A 24,062-nucleotide genomic window follows, 5' to 3' on the forward strand; every position below is an offset into this window, starting at 1 on the left:
GTAAACCCATTACTAAATGATCTTTAAAAACTTCATGTAATGACTTGGGAATATTTTAATTCGATCATTAGCCACGTGTCAAATTTTTTGAGGAATAGGACTTACCCTCTATTACATTTTGCTATTTCATCAAACAGAAGTTTCCACCGAGGACGTCCAATAAAAAGTCTTGAATTCAGTGCTTGATATTTTTCTCCAATTATCTTCTGCCAGAAAGAAAGTGCTACATTTTATATGACACAGAGTTGGACAAATAACCCATTTCTCTAACATCATTTCTGCTGGCGTTGTGGCTTCCTACCAAACTGCTGTGAGGCAAAGCATGTAAGTATCAAATGGCAACCTATTAAGCACAGTCATTTAGAAGCATCATTTCCTCCCTCTTTCCCTTTAAAATCCATTATCTTCTTGAATGCCATCATTACAAATGGCTGATTTCCCTAGACTTCAGTTAGTTGCTTCATTTGTAAGTAACTGCCATGTTAAAGAATGCCTTCTAATTGCTTACTCTCAAAAAGGGTGCAGCATGTAAGTTTTATGGAAGCGTTTCTGTACTGCAAAGTTGTCGTATAATGGCTCATTGTATGAGTAAAATACTATGAACTGTCATCATAAATTTGGGGAAATGATCCCAGACATGACAGCCTAAAATAGAAAAGCTCCAAATTTGGGATCTATCAACAAACAGCTTCTAATGAATGGGCTGGTGTTTACAGTGAACAGAATATGAGATCTGAATTGGCGGCGAAGAGTCAAGAGTGAGATGAGAAGAGAGGAGAAAGCGTCTGAGTCCCAGACAGACAAACTGAGAACCAGATGTAAGTTATGCTCCGTACCTTAATTACAGGGAAACCATGAGGAATAATGACACTGACTTGCTTCATGAGAGCAGCAAAATGAGATACTTTTTACATACCAAGTATGATAGAAATCTGACTAGAAAAAATAGGGTTAGATTAGTTTTGAGGTAACTTGCTGGGAAACAAGCTGCTGGGAAACAAGCTGCTGGAAAACAAGCAACTAGAAAACAAGCTGCACTTAAATTTCCAGTTTAAAATATTATATTCACACTTACTTGCTTAAAATGCACATGCTTGCTTCGTTTTAATGTTTTATGCAGTAGATGACCTATAGCACATATTATGCTGAAGAAAATTTGTGAGGGGCAATCCTAAGATTGACCATAAGGGCACGAAGGAGGGCAGATATTGTTAGAGCAGGCAGATAGCTAGATATGAGCAGAGAAAGGGGGACACAGACCAAATGGCAGGAATTGGGCAGAAAGAAGGGGCACAGGCCAAGTGCAGGAAACCACACATCATGTGAGCAGCAGGGGTCCCTGGGCAGAGAAGGAAAAGCTGGAATCTTTGGGCTGATAAGGGGCCACACCTTTTGGCCTGGAGACCAACAAAGAAAGGTCAGAAAAGGCAGGAATTTCCAGTGTCCGAATGTAACCTTTTACTCATTATGCCCTCATTTCAATAAAATTAGCCTTGCAGATTAGAAGTATCCATCATGAACCGACGCCATGACACTTCTGACCCAGACTAAATAAGGACAAAAATCCCTCCTCCCTTTGGGAAGGTGGAGTTGGGATGATAATCAGGGAATATGATACCAAACCCTTCCCTCCCCAATGAATATTCCGCCCATTCATTTTTACACCCTATGTAAATAACTTGCCAAAGAAACTCAGGGCCGCTGCTCACCTGAGCCTGCCCACTCTCCCCTGAGAGTGTACTATCCATCCTTTAATAAATCCTCACTTTACCTTTTTAACCTCTAAGTCTTGTCTCTGAATTCTTTCTGGGACGGGACAAGAACCTGGAACACCAGTTGCATCTATCAGCGACAATATTTCCTTAGGGTAAAACAATGGAAGGTCCTGGAAAGCCAGATCATCCATTCACAGAACTTTGTTCTGGCATGAAAGCGAGCGGTTTGACCCAGGGGAAATACGTGCTATCTCAAGATTGTCCCAGAGGCAATAACAGGATAGACTTAGAAATCTTGCATACCCCGAGGAGGGTGATTGTTCCTGGAAGGGATGGGCCTGAAATTAATCAGTTAACCAGCAAGCAGAATTTAGGGCTTATCGGATATCTGAAGCCCCACCTCTTTGATCGCATTTTTTTCTGAGCTGTGTACTCCTAATAAGTATGATGTCGACCAGGCTGTCGGTGCTCTAGATCCACGAGATCTTGAGTCCCCCTGCTCCCATCTTTGCTCTTTACTTTGTCTCTTTGTTTCTGAAGTCTTACGTTGCCCATCCCCAGACACAGTCCCAAGCTGCGCTGGATGCAACAGTAACTGACAAGCATTCATATTTTGTATTCAAAGTCTTACAGAAAATGGATGAAATAAAACCTGCGGGAGCATTCACACCCAGGTTTCTACACCTATGCAGCAATTTGATGTAAATACTAGTTTCTTCACCTATGGCATGGGGCTCACAATATCATTTACCTCTTGAATCTGTTGGAATTACATAAGAAAATGTATATGAAATGCTTAGCACAGCGTCTAGCAGTTAAGTAAATAATACGTGATGTCTGTTAGATTTTTTAGTTTCCCTTAAAGAGATATAAGCTTCATTTTGTATGACCTTATCTTCTCTCCCCGCATAAAACCTCCCCTCCCTGAACACAATCACAAAACTGTTCACGTCTGTTCTGATCTCTAGATGAGGCAACAGAGAAGAGGAGAGAGGGGAACTCAAAGGTCTGTTTCAGCTCCCTGTGAGGAGGACAAGTGAAAGGCAGAAAACGGATGACTTCAAGGACGAGCCACGAGTTTGCTGGACACGTTCCAGAAGAGGCATTCCCCGTGGGAAGCATCTCTTCAAACCACCTGCAGACATCTTCCTCCAGCCCAGCCCCTACAGTAAATCTTCTATCCTCGAGAGCCTTGTTTAATTTACAAGAACATCCAATCACATACCTGCATCCCATCTGTCTGACTGAGGTACAGCTGGATGTTGACATAGTCAGGTCTGTTCTCTTGCCAAAACTGGGAGGACATGAAAGTAAACAGACATTAAAATTGATTCTGTATACACAGACTTTCTCCTCTTCGAACATACGTGATTCTACAATTTGTTAAAACAGGTCTCGTCTTATCACAGCCAACATCTACGAGCAAATGTATATACACATGTACATAAACACGGACCACATACACGGCAGATTCTGACATTAATAACCTGCTGCCTACTGTCTATAGGTTTGATTAGTTACGATGAAGGTTGTGGAAGGGATTCGTTCCCTGTTACCCTCAAAGATACAAAATCAGGCATGCTAACTACTCCACTAATATTCCTTTAAATCCCTCCTACATAGTTCTTATTTTATTCCCTAAGAGCCTCTAAATTTTACCTAAGAGTTCACGCAGAAAGAACATGATTTTCTAAAAAAAAAAAAAAAAAAAAAAAAAAAGTCAAAAGTGATATATAATATACATGCTAGGAACAAAACAAAACAAAACAAAACAAAACAAAACAAAACAAAACAAGAAAACCCCAAATGACTCGGTTCAAGCTCCCACCTTCTTCCTATTCAGCACTGGGTTCCCGGCTATAAAAATGTATGAGGAGGGAACGTACCTGCCAAAATAAAACATCCTAGGAAAAAACCTCAAACATTTTGATATCTTGAAAAATAAACTGACAAAGAAAAATATCTAAAGGAAAAGAAATCCAACAAAGGGAGGAAAGGGTTTTTGTCCCCCTGTGCTTCCCAGTGAATTCGCTCATGACTGGCCCAGCTCTGATTGAATCCTGACTTCTAAAATCTACGTTTAAATGCATTACTCTTCTTAGGGTTTCCTTGCACCACCCTGAAAAAAGGAGAAGGTGAAAGAGAAAGAAAAGGAATCAAAAGTGGAAGAAGAGAAGGGACACAACAGGTGTGCTCTGGAGAACAGGGGTGCGTATCTGATGTGTGGACTCTGAGGAAAGACCTGGAAAGTGACCAGCACTTCTTCAACAGCCAGACTATTTCTTGAGCATCAGGGGGCACAGTAGGTTTGCCTGAGACGGTATGTGTGCCTTTGCTGGACCTTATTACGGCAAAAGGATCCACTGATTTCAAGCACTGTTTCTATGTAGCATGAAAGCAATCACTTTTTCATGGATATGCTCGGGCTCAAAGTAGAAGTTTCAGGAAAGCAAAAGAAGTCATTCTGCAAGTCGGGAGTGACTAAGTGACGTTTCCTCACTCCTCTGGCACCCTTGTCATAGTAAGGGCTCCCGGCAGGTAACTAAGGGAATGACTTCTATTGCCTTCGCTATCTGACCCTGAGATGTCTAGGGGGGTTACTCAACGTATATAGGCTTATATAGGCTTCTTCATCAGGACGACGACAGGGTTGAAAGACCTAATCTCACAGGCTTCTTCCAGCTCTAAAATTACATATTTTCTGACAGGCGGCAACTCCAAATGGTAAAATCCCAATAAAAACATATTTTACGTTGACGGTGATAAATGAAGATTCTCTCAGCACCCATAATACTCTTAAAATATAAATCGCTAGTTATGTTCCACACAACAGCTGCCTCAAGTTACATCCAAACCCTAAATTCATTTTAAAGCCCTGTAGGAATTGAATCAGGGTTTATGAATTTTAATTGTGAGGCAAAACTGAGGAATTTCCAGATGCCAGTCATGGACAGCACCTCACAAAGCACGTGACTTGCATTTGACTTTTGTCTTCAAAAAGAAAAATTTTTTTTTTTGGCAGGGGGAGGTAACTAGGTTTGTTGCTTTGTTTGTTTATTTATTTACTTACTTACTTACTTACTTATTTGGAGGTACTGGGAATTGAACCCAGGACCTCATGTGTGCTGAGTATGCATGCTACCACTGAGCTATACCCTCCCCCTTTGATTTTTGTCTTAAATGTCTACCAGGATGCTGCTCTGAGATTAACCCAATAACTCTTGCATCATCAGGTGTTTGATGCCTGTGACCTCCAGAGAGAAGTGTGCAAATTTAAATAATGTATTTAATGAATTCAATGTCTCTATTTTAATTTCTCCCTTACTAAAGACAAGCAATAATATCTACTGAAGAAACACACACACACAAACATACACACTCCCACATACTGAACCTGGTAACACAGTTGCAAACACAGAAAATAATAAAAGACTTTCCTTTTTTAACATCATCGTCAGAAGCACCATTGAAGAACCAGTGTTCATCCTTCTGATGTGAAAAACCAAAACAAGTATGCTGGGCTGTGTGTAGAAGATAATCATCACCACATTGTTTATACTAGCGTTAAGTTTTCGTGTTATTTACTCCATGGAACCCTAAGGGTAAAGCATAACCTATCAAAAAAACTTGAAAAGAAATATTAAGATTCAACTGCTTTGAAGGTGCAGCCATTTATGTTTTTCTTTCCTTCATTCCTTTCCTACCCTGCTGCTTGCCTTATAAATCATCTTTTATTCAAATGTGTTTTTCTGTATCTTGGATCCAATTATAGCCTGTTATTAAAAAAAAAATGTACGGGCTCTATATCAGTTCAAGAAAGATTTTTTTTTTTAATTAGAAAAAAAAAGCAAAGGTAGAATTAGGAAATCCAAGAAGTGAGACAAGTGGTTGATAATCGTAGGAAGAGAGGTTCAATCTCCCTAGCTTGTAGGGGAAAATACAATGAGACCGCACTCTTTCAGAGATGGGTAGATATGTAAAAGATTGGTAATAAAATGTTTGGAAGAAATTTCTCTCATGTTCTTTGGTGGAATGTAAATTGTTTCAGCCTCTTTTGGGGACCTTTTGTCAGTATATACTAAATTCATTCACATCTCCTCACAGTCTCCAACTTAGAGAGTTCAGTCTCAGGTATCAACCTAGAAAAAATACTCATAAATTTGAGAGTGCTGATTTCGCTCTTCCTGAAAGAGTTTCCTCCCTTAACCTCAAGGACAGAGCCACCTCTTGCTTTTCCTGCTACCTCACTGGCCACTCGGACCGATCGCCTTTATTGGCCATCACCCATCTTCTGTTCCTCTAGAAACTGAAGTACCCCAGGCTTGGTATTTTCACACACGCTCCCAAGATGATCTACAGTCGTTATCAGCCTGCTCAAATCTAAATCCTTTCAATGGCTTCTCATCATCCCTTCCCCCAACTCCCCTCCTGATTTAGCAGGCTCTTGGTGAGTCCCAGGAATCTGCACTTATTTTTTCATTGTGGTAAAATATACATAGCATATAATTGATCATTTTAACCATTTTTCAGTGTACAGTTGTTTAGCATTAAATACATTTACATTGTTTTGCAACCATCTCCACCAATCCATCTCCAGAACTTTTTCATCTTCCCAAACTGAAACTCTGTATCCATTAAATATTAACTCCCCACTTGCTCTCCTTCAAAACCTCTGGCAACCACCAGTCTACTTTCTGTCTCTATGAAGTAGACCATTCTAGGTCCCTTATACAAGTGGAATTATACAATACTTGTCCTTTTGTATCTGGTTGCATAGTAATACTTTTTTTTTTTTTAAAGCAATTTACAGAGCAATACAAATAGTATGATAGAATTTATAGAAAGTTTGTGAGTTACATCTGGTTACGTATTTTGGGTGAGGATTTTGCTTCATGTGGCTTATCTGACAAATTTGCAGCAAAGATGAATAGGTGTATTACTTGCATAACTTAAAAAGACAAAGATAGATATATTCTTAGAAAAATAAAAGGTTATCTGTAGAAGAAAATGCTGCCTTTCACCCCTGGAAGGAATTAAACTTAGATTTTGGGATTTATGAAATTCTGTATTCTGTGCCAAAGGTCTGCTGACAACCCACTTGGAATACTGAAGGTGGAGATAAGATATAAAGAGCTACTAGAACAAAGGATAGAAGGTGTAACAGCAATTGCTGTCTGTGATGTTTTCCTCTCTCTGTCTTCCTTCACCATCTCATGTGCATACATTTGCATCCACATATGCATATATATATGCATCCTATATGCATACATCACGAGCCATATGTATACATTTCTATGTTAAAATATCCTAGGTCAAAACTTGTCCTAGATATATACACAAATTCACAGATACCAATATCTGAAAAGGTGTGGACCAAATTATTAACAGACGTTATCTCTGTTTATTTAAGGGATTTTTTTTTCCCTCCTCACTCATCTGCACATTTTCTGGTTTATCCTATAGTGAGCACTTATTACTTCAATAATTTGAAATAAAATGGCTATCTTTTAAAATTTAAACAATTGCAAAAGGAAAAACAAACCTAATTTTACCTTGTTATACAACACACAGAGTAAGTCTGCAAACCAACGGAAGGACTGGATGTCTCTGCACACCCAAATAAAATACAGTCTTCTCAGCTTGTATGGTTTCCAATCATCCCTTTAAAATTAAAATAACACCATAGCGATGAGGATGGCAAAAACAATTAAGAATCTCTATATCCCTGAATATTTGCTTCTCATTAGCAAGCAATCTTTGGAAAAACCAGTTATTTACATTCCAGCATCTGACATAGCACGTACTTTAACTCCCAAATGAATTTAAAATGCAATATACTGACTCAAAGATGTGGGGTATTCCATGAATTTACGTGTTCAAGCTTGTGAGTATTGTATACATATCACCCATCTCCAGCTGAATGTATCAAACTGAACAGAGTTTAGAGTCAGAGCAATGTCAGCTCTGCATCTCAGAAAAGAAAAAAAAAAAAAAGTTCTCTGTTTTCAGTGAGTTCTATCACTCAGCAGGACTCCAGTGATCACCCTGCCCTGGCTTCCAGGCAAAAATGAGCCCAAATCATTCCAGAAAGTTGGCTGTTTACCCCTTCTTAATAATCATTAAAGAAAGAGATTTCACAACCACCTACTATGTAATGCATTCCAGCAACTCGCAATTCCAAGTCTGGATTCCTCCTTATAATTACGAAGTAGGCTTGAGGTTAAGAAAATATTCTTCCCTTTTTTAAACTTTAGGGGTCCAAACAATGTGCAATAAGTTTTCAGAAACAAATAATTTCTGGTTTCGAATATAGTTATTTTTCTGAGAACCTCCAAAAAGTCCCAAATCTTTATCAAGTATTTAAAATTGAAATAATATATCATTCAAACCCATCACTTCAACTTATTTCTTTTTCAGCACTTCATAAAATGGGACTTTAAGGCAAATTGTGTTTTCTTGAAGAGTGAATGAAACAGATTTGAGAAGAACTTCCTACTGTCATTTTGTTTGTGGTTTCATGACAATATCAATCAATTAATTTTTGCCTATAATCCTAGAACTAAAATAACTGAAAAAGTATGTTCTGGCCAAGCAAACTTACCTTTGAAATTTCTATTCTTCAGTCTGTTACAGATTTGCTGAGTAACAGACCCAGGAACGATGTGCTCATCTGTCATCTCAGAAGGCCTTTCTCTGACCACATTTCCACAATAACCCTTGCTCTTTATTTCTGTATCCCATTAATCTCCTGACATTTCATCATAGTTCTCATATTTTTTGAAATAATGTTATTTATGAATTTCTCACTGGTTTATTTTTCTACCTGCCCCAATTGAATGTCACCTTTTTAAGGGCAAGGACTCTGCTCAGTCATTGCTGTATTACCAGAAACTACAAGATCAACCGGCACCTAGGTGCTCAAAAATATTTGCTGACTAATTGCATTAGTAGTGTCACTTACCACTGATGAGGAAGGAGAGAAACAGAGCAGAGAGAATGACTTTGATAGAGGAAAAGGGCGAAGGAGAGCGTAACTGTGGCACCGACATATTTTACAAGGAACCATGCTGAAAGCCACAGACCACGTTTTGAGGATCCCTGAATAATTCCCCTTATCAATCCATAAACGGAGTTCCTTGAACAACAGGTAGAAGAATTCGGTAAGGAATTACTTCTTACTAAAAGAGAGATGTCTGAAATACTGTCAGTTCGCTATTTGGACAAATAACATGGATCAAAATGACATACAGCAGGGTGTTGAGTATTGATGCAAATGGAGTTACTCCAATGCCTCCAGCCACGCAGAGGCTAACCTCATAGTTCAGAGACTCCTCAAACGGACTTCCAAAGGGGCCGTCGATGTATAGCCTGTGGAGGAGGCAGACAATGGTGGGAAAAATGAAAGTAAGTTAAATTAATTTTCTCTATGTGGCAAACATGCTGCATCTGGCGTCGAGGCTTTGTGATGGCTCAGGTCTAAGTTCATTGTCTCTCACTGCGATAAGCTAAAGGAAGGGTTCTTCATGAATTATCAATATTAAAACAACTACAGCTGTTTCAAAGTGCGCCTTTTTTGAGGAAAGCATTCATTTAAAGTGTAGGGAAATGCAGATAGAACCATGAGATAGCTAAGGACTAGTTACAGCTTTGATCATATTACATTATGATATTGGACTCAATTAAAATACCTTGTTTTACTGTGTCTGAATTCAATAATGTTATTATCAATGGTAAAGTCAGTAGCAGAACTATTTTCTGAAATCTTTACCACATGAATAGAAAAGAAACTAACCCTGTTCCTCCTCTTGCCCTGGTTAGGTTTATTAGTATAGAAACGGCTGGAGAACAATCTCAGTGCAATCTCAGAGGAATCGCTAATTACTCTAGTTGTGATTGCATATTCGTGTATGTGTGTGTGCGTTTGTGTGTGTGAGTGAAATCCTTCTTAACTGCAACGGAATTTGCTAATTGTTCGCTCAATATTCATCCTCCCATTCTTTCTTGGTAACAAAACATTCCTGTTATTCAGGGAAGCCAAGTACCCAGCCAAAATACTACACTTCCCAGACTGCCTTGCACCTGTTTTGGCTGTGTGACTATGTTCTGCCTGGTGTGATATAAATGGACACACAATTAGAAGAAAAAAACTGGAAGGCTCCTTGAAGGAAGCTGTCTCAGCTGAAAGTTACATCTCTTTATCCGTGTCCCTTTCTTTCCTCCTTCCTTGTGCCTGAGTTGTTCGTCTAAACATTTACCTTTAATGGCTGCAAAATTACTATACCCTCTGTGGACTGCCTAGTTCCAGCCACCTTTATGTTAAAAAAAAAAAAAAAAAAGACATCTCTGTATATAAGATACTGCCATTTTAAACCTTTTTTCCTATTATAAAAAATTTCTTAAAAAACAGTAACTGTCCAAGAAACTAACTTTGTGCAGTCAGCCTTATGATATAAATATCTTTTATTGTTAATCTTGTTCATCTGTCTTTTATTACATGGGAGTCTCAGACAAGAACCTAGAAGGGCAAAGAGAAAGGAATTCTTCCTCCCCAACACTTCTTAAAAGAAATAACAAACACAAGGACGTTTTACTTGACTAGCAAAGAATAAGAGAGAGGAGTCATGAACTCACCTCTTTCCTATTTGTCCGCTCTCCAAACCACACATGCTCACACACACCCTCCCTACACCCTCAACAGCTAGTCCCCAGTAGTCTGCAATAACTTTGGGCAAGAAGACAAGAACTCGGGGTTCTGGTCATTTGCGAGGGTTGGGCTCACAGGCGTGTTACTTGTCCTCTCTAACTCTGAGTTTCTTCATCTAAAAAAACACCGATCAGATGTGATGACACAGTAAAAGCCTACTGAGAACTGCGGAGGGCCACAGATGCCAGGCAGCTTTATTGTAGCTGCGTCAGTGATGCCTCCGAGCACCATCAGGCCCTCAGAGAGTCCACCATCAGCGCAAGAAATGACTTACGTTCACTGGGAGACCAGAAACGTAGCAGCAAAACAACAACAACAACAAAACGGAAAGAGATGAGCCACTGAGTAATTGCAAGTTCAGTCCTCAAGGAGGTGATAAGGTAGAAACACGCAAGTACGAGAGGAGGCACAACCTGAGGAGTAACTTGCGTGTGTTATACACCCATACTGCACACACGCAACGCTTTCTACTTTTCACACAGGATGCTGTGTTCTTGACACTTTCTGAGGCAGGTACAGTATCATCATCCCCATTCAACAAGTGGGGGACTTGAGACCACAGGAGGGGCCAGGACCAGCCTGAAGCCCCGAGCCTCCTCGCTGGAATACTGGGGTGGGATGGGGCACAGGGTGTGAGAGAGGAGAGAAAGACCAGGGTCTAGTCCTGAAAGGCAATCTGTTAGGTTGTGCAGCTCAGTCCCAGATCTAAATACAACTTTCTGAGCAGAAGTAAGAGGCAATTTTGTGACAGCCACTGGTTATATGGGAGAATCATCTGGAACTAACCCTGCTTGTGTGTACATAAAGGTAAAAATAAATAACTTTTGTTCTTAATAGCCATGAGGTGGATAGCAACACTGAACAAATTTATAGTGTTTTAAAGATTACAAAACACACTTACATAAAGTTCTGATTTGATCTCAGACCAATCCTGTGTTTGCCAAAAATGGAGATTCTGCCACATATTCTAACTGGGTTGACATCAAAGGAAGCGTTATTTTTAATAAAGTTGCAGAATAAATAAGCCTCTGGAGCAGTGAGGTTTCTGTAAGAGAACAGCTATCTTTGAACTGAATTAGACAGTTCAAGGATTATTTTTCTAACCAAAATAAATGTATAGGCCTTATCATTCTGTTTATGTAAAGATGATAAGGTGTAAAACCAACAGCCTTCTGCTTGACTATTCTGACATCAGTAGAGCTACGTGATTGGCAGGGTTACCTGCTTTAGATGAATTATTTGTGATTAGTAAACAAGAATTAAATAACATTATTCCACTTCATTGGTCAGGAGGCTGAGGTTCTGGAAGCTGACACATTTGCTCAAGGCCACACATGTAACAAATGGCTTAGATCTACCACCCGAGTGGCCTCCATTTCTGTTTATGAAACCAAACAAACCAAAACTGTCTTCCCAAACAGGACTTCATTCTAATTCTTTCAATCCAAGAAATGCTCAATTGAATCTTTTTTCATTGAATATGAACTCTAGCTTTAGGCCCGAACATGGTTTTGCCTTAAAGTCTATTTGATCTGAAGCAATTTTTCTTTGGTTAGAATTTCTCTGCTGTACCCCTCATTTTTAACTGTCTGCCTGTCTTTATGTTTTGAGCGAATCTCTTGAGTATAGCTAGCTTACAGCCTTGTTTTATTTTCTTATTCCAGCCTGACAGGCTTTTTGCTCTGAACTGTAGAATTCCGTTTATAATTATGTTGAATTACTTACCACAGTATCACCCTGTGCTGTTGGTCCCACTTTTTGTTTCTCCTCCTCCCCTGTCTCAACTACTTTTATGTTAAGTGTTGGTCTCTGCTTTTATTGTTCTGTAAGTAAATTATAATTTCCCCCAGGGTGAATTTATTTTTCTAACGTTGCTTGGGATTTACTGGTATCCTGAATTTGAGCTAATATTACATCTCCATCACTCTCCCCTTTTCCCTTTCGGACCTCTAAGGTAAAAGAGATGCATGAAGTTCTCACTCCACCCATCTCATCTCAACCTTTCTTTCATAGTTTCCGTACCTCTGTCTCTGTGTGTCACATTCTGGGTAACTATTTCAGTTGTATCTGACAACCCCTTTATTCTGTCCATGGCTGCGTTAAAAGGCTCAAGTTTGTGATATTGTGTCTTTCACTTCTAGAAGCTCTATGGGCTCTTTCCCAAAAGCCCCTTGAGAAATATGACTGTCCCTTGTCTCTTCGCCATGATTTTAATGCTCCCTTTTATTTCTTTAGACATATTAAACATTTGTTTCATACTTTTTAAATATATAATTTTTACTAACGTGCTCATCATGTTTTGCTTCCTTATTTAAAAAAAAAAACAGGACTCATATTCTTTGGTGCCTTATGTATAGGAATCCTTTGAGGATTAATGTGTATCCTCCCCAAGAGAGGATTTTCATTTTCCTCTTTCAGGCAACAAGAGGATGGCATGAATCTGGACTCACTTTAAATTAAATCTTTGTCCCTGTATTTATTAGGCTATGAGCATATTACGAATTCACTCTTCCAACACAAGTAAGACAAAGCTTCTGGATGCTAAATGTCAGGGGAGACGTCTTTTTAAACTCCCCTTAGAACCAAAGACAAAAGTAAGTCACGTAAGTCACGTAAGTCCGTTATCTCCACTAGCTCCTTCTGCAGAGCAGACCGTTTCACCTCTTCCTTATTCACTGAGGCTGTTGCACCTGAGGCGCCTGGGCTGTTTGTAGGGGTCTCTGGTCTTTCTCCAACCCTCCTCAGAGGCCAGCCTTGTCTCTTGTCCACCACACCTGGTCCATTAAAACCAGCTCTAGCCTTCTGGGGATAAAGAGATACACTTTTAGGAGCAAACATGAGCGTTAGCACTCACTGCACTTGTTCAACTAGATTCGACACTTCTTACGGCTTATGACCCCAGTAAGTATTTTCTTCTCCCACCATCTCAAACATGCATTAAAAATTATTAATGTGTGTGTTTAGATGTTTACGTTTTCTATACTAGTAAGATTATTTTTGATCATCTAATCTGCATATTTTTCACTCTTAAATTCACACATACACATACATAAATAGATGGATTCCCACTACTGGACTTCGTTCCTATGGAAAGTTAAGGAAATTTTTTTTTTTTTTTTTTTTTGCCTTTTAGTTTCATTTTTTTTTTCTGCACTGGCTAAAGTAGGCCTGATCTGCTAATATGTAACTTGAAATGTTTGTTAATATGCAAAAAAAAAATAGTTCAAATAATTAAAAGAAAAGCTACCAAATTCTTCAAACTTTTCATACACTAAGTTAACTGGAAACATGAATTGTAAGCTGATCAACCCCTCGTGAATTTTCAATTATGACATCTAACCAACTTTCACACCCCATTCCAACATACTTTTAAATACATCTGCAACTAAAATAAAATTACCTCTGACAGCTTTTAGATGGAATATATTCAATTAAAATAAACACTTCAAGATGAGTTTAGATTTTTCATGCAGACTTTTATACGACAATCACCCTTTCCAACAAAGAGTGCTAGTTTTTAAATTGAATTTAACTTGTACTTTTACTTATTAAGATGATGGTGAAGCCTTTTTATTTTCTGTACACTTACCTGCCTTTAGGCTCAAATTTTTTACAATTTTTTTTTTTTCTCAAACAAATCACTCCATCTTTTTCCTAGTTCTCCTCTTTTATCCATATGGCAACTTACCCTTCCTGCTGAAAGCAATGTGTATAGTAAGTTGTTACCTTAGATGCTAGCTAATTTTAGCTTGAATAAACTTATAAACCTCAAATTTAACTGTGCTATATTTTGTTGTTGCCATTTCATTTCCATTAGTGTAGAGAGCTCAATTCAATTAAGAAATAGCCCATGGCTTCTCTTATTATGACGCACCTTGTCTTCCCAGCCAAAAGAAAAAAAGAGAGAGGGGTAGGGGAAGAAACAGAAAACGCGGGACAAATAATCAGTACAAAATAATGCTATAGAATGTAATTCAATGTCAATGAACTAAAACCTTCAGTTCAAGGGAAAGACTGTCAGACTAGAATAAGAAAACAAAGCAGAGTGATGAGTCTTTTCAAGAGATTCACCTAAAACATAAAGGTACAAAAAAGTTGAAAGTTAAAGGATCAAGATTCAGGAAGGAAGTTCAAACAAAAGCAAAATATTTGTAATGACATTTAGTTCAGATAAAACAGATTTTAAGGGAAAAAACCACTGTTATAGATATGTTGTTACTCATCATTAATAATCAGCTGGGTGTGCTTTCAGAGTTTCCTTTGTAATCAGAGACAGGTGACCATGAGGAGAGACATCTTTACTCTCTTCTGCTTAGTGTGCTGAGTGCTAACTACTCCCTTCCCTGGTGACAGATGTGATAAAATTTGACCTTGAAAGGAATGAAACGCCCTTCATTAGGCTTTGGCTAATATGACGTGGTACGTTTCTATCCTAAACATGGTTATTGGGCCAACAACATCAATTTCACCTGAGAACTTGCTAGAAAGAATCTTAGGTCCAACCTCAGACTCACTGAATCAGAATCTGTGTTTTACTAAGATCACCAGGTGATTTGTAGGCAAATTAAAGTCTGAAAAGCACTGCTTGCCCATCTTTCCAGAGAACTCTATTAATGTCAGTAATAAGGTGGGATTTTCCCTCTGTTTTTCTTCTGTGTTCTCTGAGTATCGTCTTCTTTGAGATGTTTATACAAAGTGATGACTTAGCTGTTTCAGGATCTGGAGGATAATGTCTGCTACCTGAATATGAATCCTCCCCCAAACTGTACGATCAATGAGGAGTGCAAAATAAAGTCACACATAATTCACACCCTCAGCGTTACCAGGAGGCAGAGACTAACCTGTAGAAAAATAACCACTAAATACCAGCAGCAAAAAAGTGCTTGTAAAGGAAGACAGGCAAGGAATGTCCAAAACATCGTGGTCTCTTAAAACAAAACCTAACCAAACCAAAACAACAATATAGAACGATATTTAAAAATATAATCCAAGCAAGTAAGAATTCAGAAACACCACCAACAAAATCTCAATCTATAAAGTGACATAGCCTTTGGGAATTAAATGCAATATTACTATATTTTGTGGGTATATGGATTTTAATGTTCTGCCTCACTTTCCTCTGCCTTCATTTTTCTCTTCCCTGGGTGATTCCGGAGTAACAGAACCCCAAGAAGGTGAATTTCAGTTGGGACAAAATATTACTAGCTGCAACATTTTTCAGACAGAGTGAAATAATCACTCTACTGCTGTAAGCTTCTCTCATTCTAGCTTCTAAACTCACTAATCTATTGATTAGAGGTTCTTAATAAACAAGAGGAAAATTATATAATAATTAAAATTAATAGAAGAAATGAATGGATGTAATAGATAAAATATGACACATGAAAGTGCTCTGAAAACATCAGAACTGTATAAGAATAAAACATATTTTTATAAGGACAATGAGCCCCATTGTCTAGGAATAACCAGATTTCCTCCTTGGGTTTTAATACTAACTCAAAACCCAGGAAAACTCAGACACTGTGTTAAAACAGTTCAGCCCAGTTGTTACCTCCATTTGCTGACACACAATAGCACTAAACAAATACTTGCTGAAAGGAGTTGAAGGAACAAAATATGCTCAACATGTTCATTTGCCTTTAACTTTAATTTAGAGACAATATTCTTGAGACCTCATTCACTAGAGGGGAGCATGCTCACAGTAGGGTGAAATTTTCTGTTCTCAAAATGTTCATAGCAATTACTTTCAGTACAGACATTTTAACAGCAAAAATCAGCCCTTTAAAATTCCAAGCGGGAGAAAAAAAAAACTTAAGAGGGTTATTAAAGAAAATTTAAAGAAAATGAATAAAACTACGTGTTTAATATACAGTAATATAGTAAATTAGAATGTAGGCTCTAAATGGAGTTTCAGTCATGGCTTCACCAGCTAATAGCTGTGTGACCTTGAGCAAGCTCCCTATCTCTTTCGCCTCAATTATATCCTCTGTAAATACAAAGTGATAAAATAATACACATCTCACTGGTTATTGCAAGGAGTAAATGAGATAATTCAGGCAAAGCAATGACTACTGATTTCCTACCCTTTATGTATTTTCCTCATTCCCAATTGGTGGTGGTGTTATAGTAATGTATCCTCTTAAGATAAAAAAACAAGCAAAATTGTATTTCCCACCCATTCTTACAAATGGCGGCAGCCATAATACCCAGCTGAGGCTAATAAGATGGACGAGGTTTTGGGCTGGCATTCTGAGAAGTTCCCTGAAAGGGAGACCACCTTGGCTTGCCTGCACTTTACATGCTCTTTGCCCTTCTTCCTTCTGCCTGGAGTGAGAACATGACACTGAAGCTGAAGGACACGTCTTGCCATCACGAGTGGGAAAGGGGAAGGGAGTTGCAGGCACCTCAGATGGAACATGCTGACACTGAACCAACAGAAGCCACCACTTCTCTTGGTACTTCTTGTTCCATGAGAAAAATAAGCCCCCATCAGTTTTAGCTATGTCTCTGCTTTATGTAGCTGAATGCAAATATACCTGTTAAAACTTTTGACATGGTGTCTGGACACAGTAAGCATGGGATAAAGGTTAGGTATCATTATGAAGAGTTGTAATTTACACCCATTTAATGCTGATGCAAACATACATTTCTGGACAATGGTTTGCCTTTTTATCTAATTAGCTTTTACTTTAAAAAGTTCTTGTAATTAAAAAAAAAAATCAAAAACTACCTGAGACTCTTATCTCTGAAAACTAAAATGAGGTATCATAATAATGGATGCTCTTCATTAAACGGTGAACTTAACCCAGGGTCTACCCTAAATGTTCTATCCACACCTTCACTCTTAATCTACATTCTTTCACAGGAACTTTCACAGCAAGGTGTAATCTCCCTCTTACTGCAGTGGGAACTAAAACTCAAAACTGCTAAGTAATTTTCTCAAAGCCACACTTCTATTAAGAAGAAAGACTGCTATTAGATTCTTTGTAAGTTTGCCTCCAAAGCTCATCTCCTTAATGATCACATATTAATGAGTACAGTCAATTATAAATTATTTTGGTTAGTGCTATACATAAAGGCAAAACAGAATCTGAAAAGGGCACGCTGTGCCAAGAAACTCTTGGAAAATCCTGCTTTGCAGAATGGATAGATTCAGGAGCCATCCTTCATGTAACAGTTCTTTTCTGGGAAAAAAGTAAATGTGATGAACTGTTGCCCTGGAGAGTATAGTATTACAGGTTTAGACCATTCCACTCCCAGGACGTATCGTATGAGAAAAACAACGAGAAGTGGGAGGGAGTGAAAAAGCTTGAGAAAGTCTTCACAATCTTTCTTTCTCTAATGGTCTCCAAATGTTAGTGTGCATCAGAATTTTTTGGAAGGCTTGCTAAAACAGAGTGCTGGGCTCCACCACCTGATTTTCTGGGTCTGTAAGTCTGGGGTAAAGTCTGAGAACTTGTATTTCTAACAATATCCCATGTGACAATGATGTTGCTGGTGGAGCAGGTTAAGGAGGACAGAGAGTGAGCTGGTGCAGGTGGGGATTTTAAAGATGGTGACCTGGGCAGGCCCCTAAAATTTGACTTTAAATTTGGCAGGAGGTGGTGGGTGGTGGTCCACATTGTTTGCACTTCCAGAATGATGGAAGGAAAGAAACTTCACTAGCAGGGGGCTAAGAAACCTCTGTAATTAATGAGTGATTATTACCTAATGCAATCTTATGCATAATGAGAGCAACACTGTCTGAAAATCTGCTTTGATTGATACCTGTTTCTTGGAGTTCTGAATTATTCACTCAAGGCTTTACAAAGAGAAATCGTTAATTAATTTAAGGGCTGCAAAAAAAAAAAAAAAAAAACCTCTTTGGCAAGGAATTCCCATAAACTAGGCATATAATCAAAATTATACTACCATAACCATTATGAATTGATTAACTTTTAACTGCGTTTTTAATATTCATTTACACTATAGAGTTCATAAGCTGTTTCTAAAATCATGGTGTAACTCTGATAACATATCGCTCGTCTAGAGCTGAGAATGCCATTGAGGACTATGCATCACCTTTTGCAAAATGGAGGTCGTTTCCGTCCAAGAACATTGAGATAGGATTTTAAGATTTTTAACAAAGGAAAAACTTCGGGCCACTTCCTCTCTCAACTGATAGACAATTTCTAAGTCAAAACAAACAAACCCTCTTCAAAACTAAAACCAACTGAGGTCTGAGGAGACGTGTGACAGCTGAGAATGCAGGATGAGGCAAAACAAGGAAAGTACCTAGCTTTCAAAGGCACTAGACGGAGAATCCAACGTGCTTAACTTAATCTCCTAGGAAGTGTTTACTTCCTCAGCTTGTTTAGCGAGTTCAGCTGCCTGACATCCTAGCTATAGGCTTGGAATTTCCTGGAATTTATGGAAGTAGCTGGTGGTCCCCTGAAACACCAGGCAAACCATGACTGGAAGCTTGAAACTTTCAGCTCCACCTCCTATTCTCTGGAGAGGGGAAAGGGGATGGAATTGAAGTTAATAATTGACCATGCCTCTGTGATTAAACCCTCCAGAAAAGGGGTGTCCTGGTTGGTGAACACGTCTGTGGGCCAAGGGGGTGGCACACCTCCAACTCCACGGGGACAGAAGCTCCTGCGCTCAGGACCCTTCCAGGCCTCGCCCTGTGTTTCTCGTCACCTGGCTGTTCATCCGTAAGCTTTTCATGTCCTTTATTGTATAATAAATCGGTAAGTGTTCCCCCGAGTTCTGTGAGCTGTTCTAGCAAATGACAGGATCCAAGGAGGGGGTCACAGGAACCCTGATTTCTAACTAATTTAGGCAGAAGTGGTGAATCACTTGGGGATCTACTACTTGTGTCTGGCATCTGAAGTGGGAGTGAACAATCTTATGAGACTGAGGTCTTAACGTGTGGGGTCTCTAACCCTGGTTAGTGGCAGAATTGAACTGAATTGCCAGATACCCAGCTGGTACAGAAGAATTGATTGGTGTGGGAAAAACTCTCGCACATCTGGTGCTAGAAGTATTGTATGTGAGAGTAAAGGAGAAACAGGAAACCTTCCTATAGTACTACTAATATATTCGAAATAGAGAAAAAACCATGCTCAGAGAGACCTGCCATTTGTCCCGTTATGAGGACAGTAAGCCAGGCTGTGACTCAAGTGAAAAGCAATAAAAGAGACTAAAATAATGCCATTTGCAGCAACATGGATGGACCTAGAGATTGTCTAAGTAAGCCAGAAAGAGAAAGAAAAATACCATGTTGATATCACTCATATGTGGAATTTAAAAAAAAGAAAAGGAAAAAAGAGGACACCAATGAACTCATCTACAAAACAGAAACAGTCTCACAGGCATAGTAAACAATCTTATGGCTAATGGGGAAAGAGGGTAGGAAGGGATAAATTTGAGAGTTTGAGATTTGCAAATGTTAGCCACTATATATAAAAACAGATAAAAACCAAATTTCTTCTGTATAGCACAGGGAACTATATTCAGTATCTTGTAATAACCTTTAATAAAAAAGAATATGAAAATGAATACACATACACACACACAGACTGGGATATTGTGCTGTACACCAGAAATCGACACATTATAACTGACTATACTTCAATAAAAAAAGGCTTGAACTCCTTCCTTGAAGTTCTTCCTCTTCCCTTCCCTTTTCATCCCCTTCCCTTCCCTCTCCCTTTTGTCTAACAGTCATCCCGTTCTGCTGATTGTAGCTGCTAACATCCTCAGACATTTGTCTGCCTTTCCCTGTTACCATTACGACAGCAGTGGCCCTTTATCACCTCCCTCCTGAATATGAAACGTGATCTCTCAATGAACCACCCATTTCATGGCTCCGTATGTTGTTATGCTCTCTGTTCCATCTAAAAGGCCTCTTTGGTTTCATAGCACTTGTCAAAATTTTACCCAGAAGGATAATTAAACTTTACACAAATTACCTAGACAGAAAGGCACTTTATCTTCTCTCCTCCAATTGAATTTAGTGTACTTCTCTATAATTTATAAGACTTCCCATATTGCTGTAACTTTAATTTCTTCATTAAACTCTGATTTGGCTTTTCCCCTGCTGGACCCTAGGTCCCCCAAAGCTATATACTATGCTTCCTAATAACTTTTGTATTTTCAGTAATTACAACTGCTTCTGGTGCATGTAATTGTTCAATAAATATTTGAAGAATGGAAAAATGGAGAGATGAATAAATGAGAGGCAGAAGAGCCCAATTAGGTAAAATCTGAGGGCCAAACCGACCCGGTTTGAGACCAGGCTCTACCTTATGACTTTGGGTAAGTCACTTACCCTCTTTGAACTTAAGTCTCCTAATCTGTAAAATCTAAACTTGGGGAAATGGTACTAACTAACTCATAGGGAAATGGTAAAGATTAAAATGCAGATAAAGCACATAACACAATCCTGGCATGCAGAAAGTGTTAATGTTGGGTTTTTGGGTTTTTTTTTTATGAATGGGAATAATTTAGCTCAGGTGATAAATATATTAGAGATGTGCAGACTGAACGAAAATTACTGAAGAGGGAGGGCATCTGGAAGAAGAGGAACTTGAAACTTTCCTTGGGAAGAGAAAGGAAGACAACTTGGAGAGCAGATGAAGCCCAGAAAAGTCACCTGAAGTTCTGCAATTTAAGTATATTAACCAATATCACTTTTGGAAGCCATTTTTAAGCAGCCCATTGGACATGACATTGGGTCGAGACATTGCTTTTATTGTCCAAATAATCAAAGCGTCCTTGGGTGGCAAAGAAAGCCAAGGAGAAAGAGCTCTGAATTTTGTCACAAATAACATTCCCCTCTCCACACAGCTTTGACATTGAGCATTCCAGAGAACTTGATCTTTAAGAGAACCAAACACAGATACGCAACAGTTTATTCCTCACTTTCACAATATTTTTATATGTATTATTAAACTTTCAGAGCCACTGGAATATGTTCTGCTGGTCTAATTGCCAAAATGGTTGCAAGTCCTTTGTGAGTAAAATTACACCAAACGTTCTCAACCATTTACATCCCCAAGTTGCATTTACAAGGGTAATAATATTTATAGCTACCCTCTAGTCTAAATACATTATAAAGCCAAATCCTTCAAAGTTAATAACAAAGATGCAAGCTAAGTAATGAGTAATAAAACTTAAATTTCATTATCTCCATTTCTTTCCTCTAACCTATGAATCAACACTTACTTTGTATTAAGTATGCATTCATTTTCTTCTTTTCACTCTGCTGTCTGTTTCTGACACACCTCTTCACGCTCTGAGAATTTGCATGGTGCAATGTCTTCTATGACATTCTGATGAGAACAGAAGTGCCCGGCTTTGGCAATAGGTCAAATATGAGTTTATGGATGTGATTAATTAACATTATTATATTTTAGAACAATGGTTCTCAGCACCATCACAGGTAATATTTTTTTTTAAAAAAAAGCTTTCCATTAAAACACACACATTTCAAGAACTAGTCAATTCTCCTCTTTATGAATATTTTTCTCTTAAATATAATACCTTTTTCCATGTTTTATTGTCTGTTGGGTGTCTCTTGATCGAATGCTTAAGATTGCAGGGACACTATGCTAACTAGAGAGCCCACCCTCAGTCCCAATTACCGCGGCCCACTCATCAGCCGGCATTAACTAGTGCAGAGTGAGTCTCCTTTAACTAAAGGAGGTCAGCTACGTTACTCTCTGTAAATATCACTCTGTGACACTGCATAATATAGGGCAAATAAGTCACTTCCTAACCTACGTTTTAGCTCTTAAAACGTGTCTCTCACTAATGGAATCTATATTCAGTGAGTCAGTAAAAGAACCAGAAAAATCAATGTAAATAGGAAGACTGCATCATGAATGAAAGCAACAAATACTAATGGTTTGGTTAAATTTTTGGCTTTCCAGAAGATTTTGTGTGTCCCCAAATGACAGATTCCTTGACTTTTAGTTATCTTTAATAATGAATAGGGTATATTTGAGAGTGAAGATAAATGAGAGAATAAATGAGAGTCTTTAAAATCATGAATAGTACAAAATTTGTTTGAATTAGGTCCAGACATACACAAATCCCCGCCCACTTGTATTTACTGATCGGTCCTTACCACAACTTCCTCTTCTTCTACCCAGCATTCTTTACGTGGGCACTGTTTAGGGTTTTTGCTCCTATGCCCTTTCCAGGACCAACTCAACACTCCCTAGGCACAGCACAAATTGAATTATATTATCCTTTCTCTATCCCACAAGCACCTCCTAAAATTCTGCCAAACGAGACAATTAACCAGCAGCAAGAAGATGAAAGCACTTAATATTCTGTAACTTAAACAAACTAATTGTATTTAAGCCAGATTTTTATATAAATATTATTCAGACCCAGAAACCTTTAATTAGCATGCTTTCATTTGATAGTTCAGAAAACTGAAGCTCATAAAGATGTTAAGTGGTCATCTATGCAGTGCCATCGGCATCTGGCAGTAATTTAGAAATATTGAATAAACAGTACTTCTCTAAATATTAATAAGGGCGGGTGGACAAAAGTATCTTGACATAAGAGCTCTCCTGCAAGATAAATGAATAATCTATTTCCTTATGGTGTTTGGAAACATGCAAATCTAGTTAATTCTATATGCAATTTGAAGTGAATAGCAATAAATAACATTTGCAGCTAAAAAGCAGTATTTCCTAGGTGTCAAGGTCAGTTAAAATATTTTTATTACTTCACTTAATCTTTATATCACCTATGAATGGTGAGTATCTCTCTCCTTTTATGCACGTGGCACTGAGGCACAGAGGGTTAGGTCGCCCAGGTCACAGTCAGCAGGTAAGATAGTCTGGGTCAGGGTCCACACTTTTTTTTTTGGTCGGGGGTGGAGGAATTCACAAATCTGTGGACCGTACACACCAGTGAGGATTCCATGTTGCTGGGGAAGGATCCGCACTCTTAACTGCCATAATATGAGGTGTATGGCATCAATGGGTGATTTTCATTCTTCTAATCTATAGATGTTAAAAAGATGTCAAAAACCCCAAGGGTTAGACACTAACAAAGACACTGTCAACATGGCATCTCTGTTAAATATTAGAACGGGTCACATCATGAGAAAAGTCACTAAGAACAAGATCACTATGAGAAATGTCATCTAAAACAAGAAGGATACACGGAAGATGCTATAGCTAAGGAAACCTAGGGAAACAGCTGCCAGCAGATCAGCAGATATCCAGCTGAGAAACCTCTCTGATTTCCCCTTGAAGCAATGATGTCAGTCAGACAAGAAGCCTCCGAGGCAAAAAAGCAAGTATCATTGGCCCGTGCAGATCACAGCAGTGGGCAAAAATACCGGTAGACATGCATGGACCCCTTCAGGCACCTCCACGCCCCTTGTCAACACATACACGAAGAATAATGTACCCATGCAAGGCTGGTCCAGGCACATGCATGTCCCTGTGTGTATTAAGAGAACATTAGAAGATTATTGCTGGAGATTAAACCTGGGTTAATCTCTAAACCTGAAACAATGAACAGACAGTTCAGATTCTACATTTATTTTGTGATCAGAATTAAGTAAATATTATCAAAGCTAAGCATTAGGGGAAAAAAAAAATCCCAGAAAGTGACGTTCAGGGAACACCGGA

General features: G+C 38.6%; 1 protein-coding gene across 5 annotated transcripts in view; it reads right to left on the reverse strand.

Annotated features, from left to right (window-relative positions):
* The window catches only part of NOX4 (NADPH oxidase 4), a 134,173-nt gene that overhangs the window by 14,657 nt on the left and 95,454 nt on the right, over positions 1–24,062 (reverse strand). For all 5 annotated transcript variants that reach the window (XM_045509000.2, XM_045509001.2, XM_010973374.3 and 2 more), the window contains 4 exons: positions 8,964–9,083; positions 7,268–7,376; positions 2,941–3,009; positions 106–206 (listed from right to left, as the gene is read on the reverse strand). In XM_045509000.2, coding sequence (XP_045364956.2) covers positions 106–206; positions 2,941–3,009; positions 7,268–7,376; positions 8,964–9,083 — 399 coding nt within the window. The remainder of the gene's footprint in view (positions 1–105; positions 207–2,940; positions 3,010–7,267; positions 7,377–8,963; positions 9,084–24,062) is intronic.

The sequence above is a fragment of the Camelus bactrianus genome, chromosome 10, assembly GCF_048773025.1.
Source record: "Camelus bactrianus isolate YW-2024 breed Bactrian camel chromosome 10, ASM4877302v1, whole genome shotgun sequence".
Taxonomy (NCBI): domain Eukaryota; kingdom Metazoa; phylum Chordata; class Mammalia; order Artiodactyla; family Camelidae; genus Camelus; species Camelus bactrianus.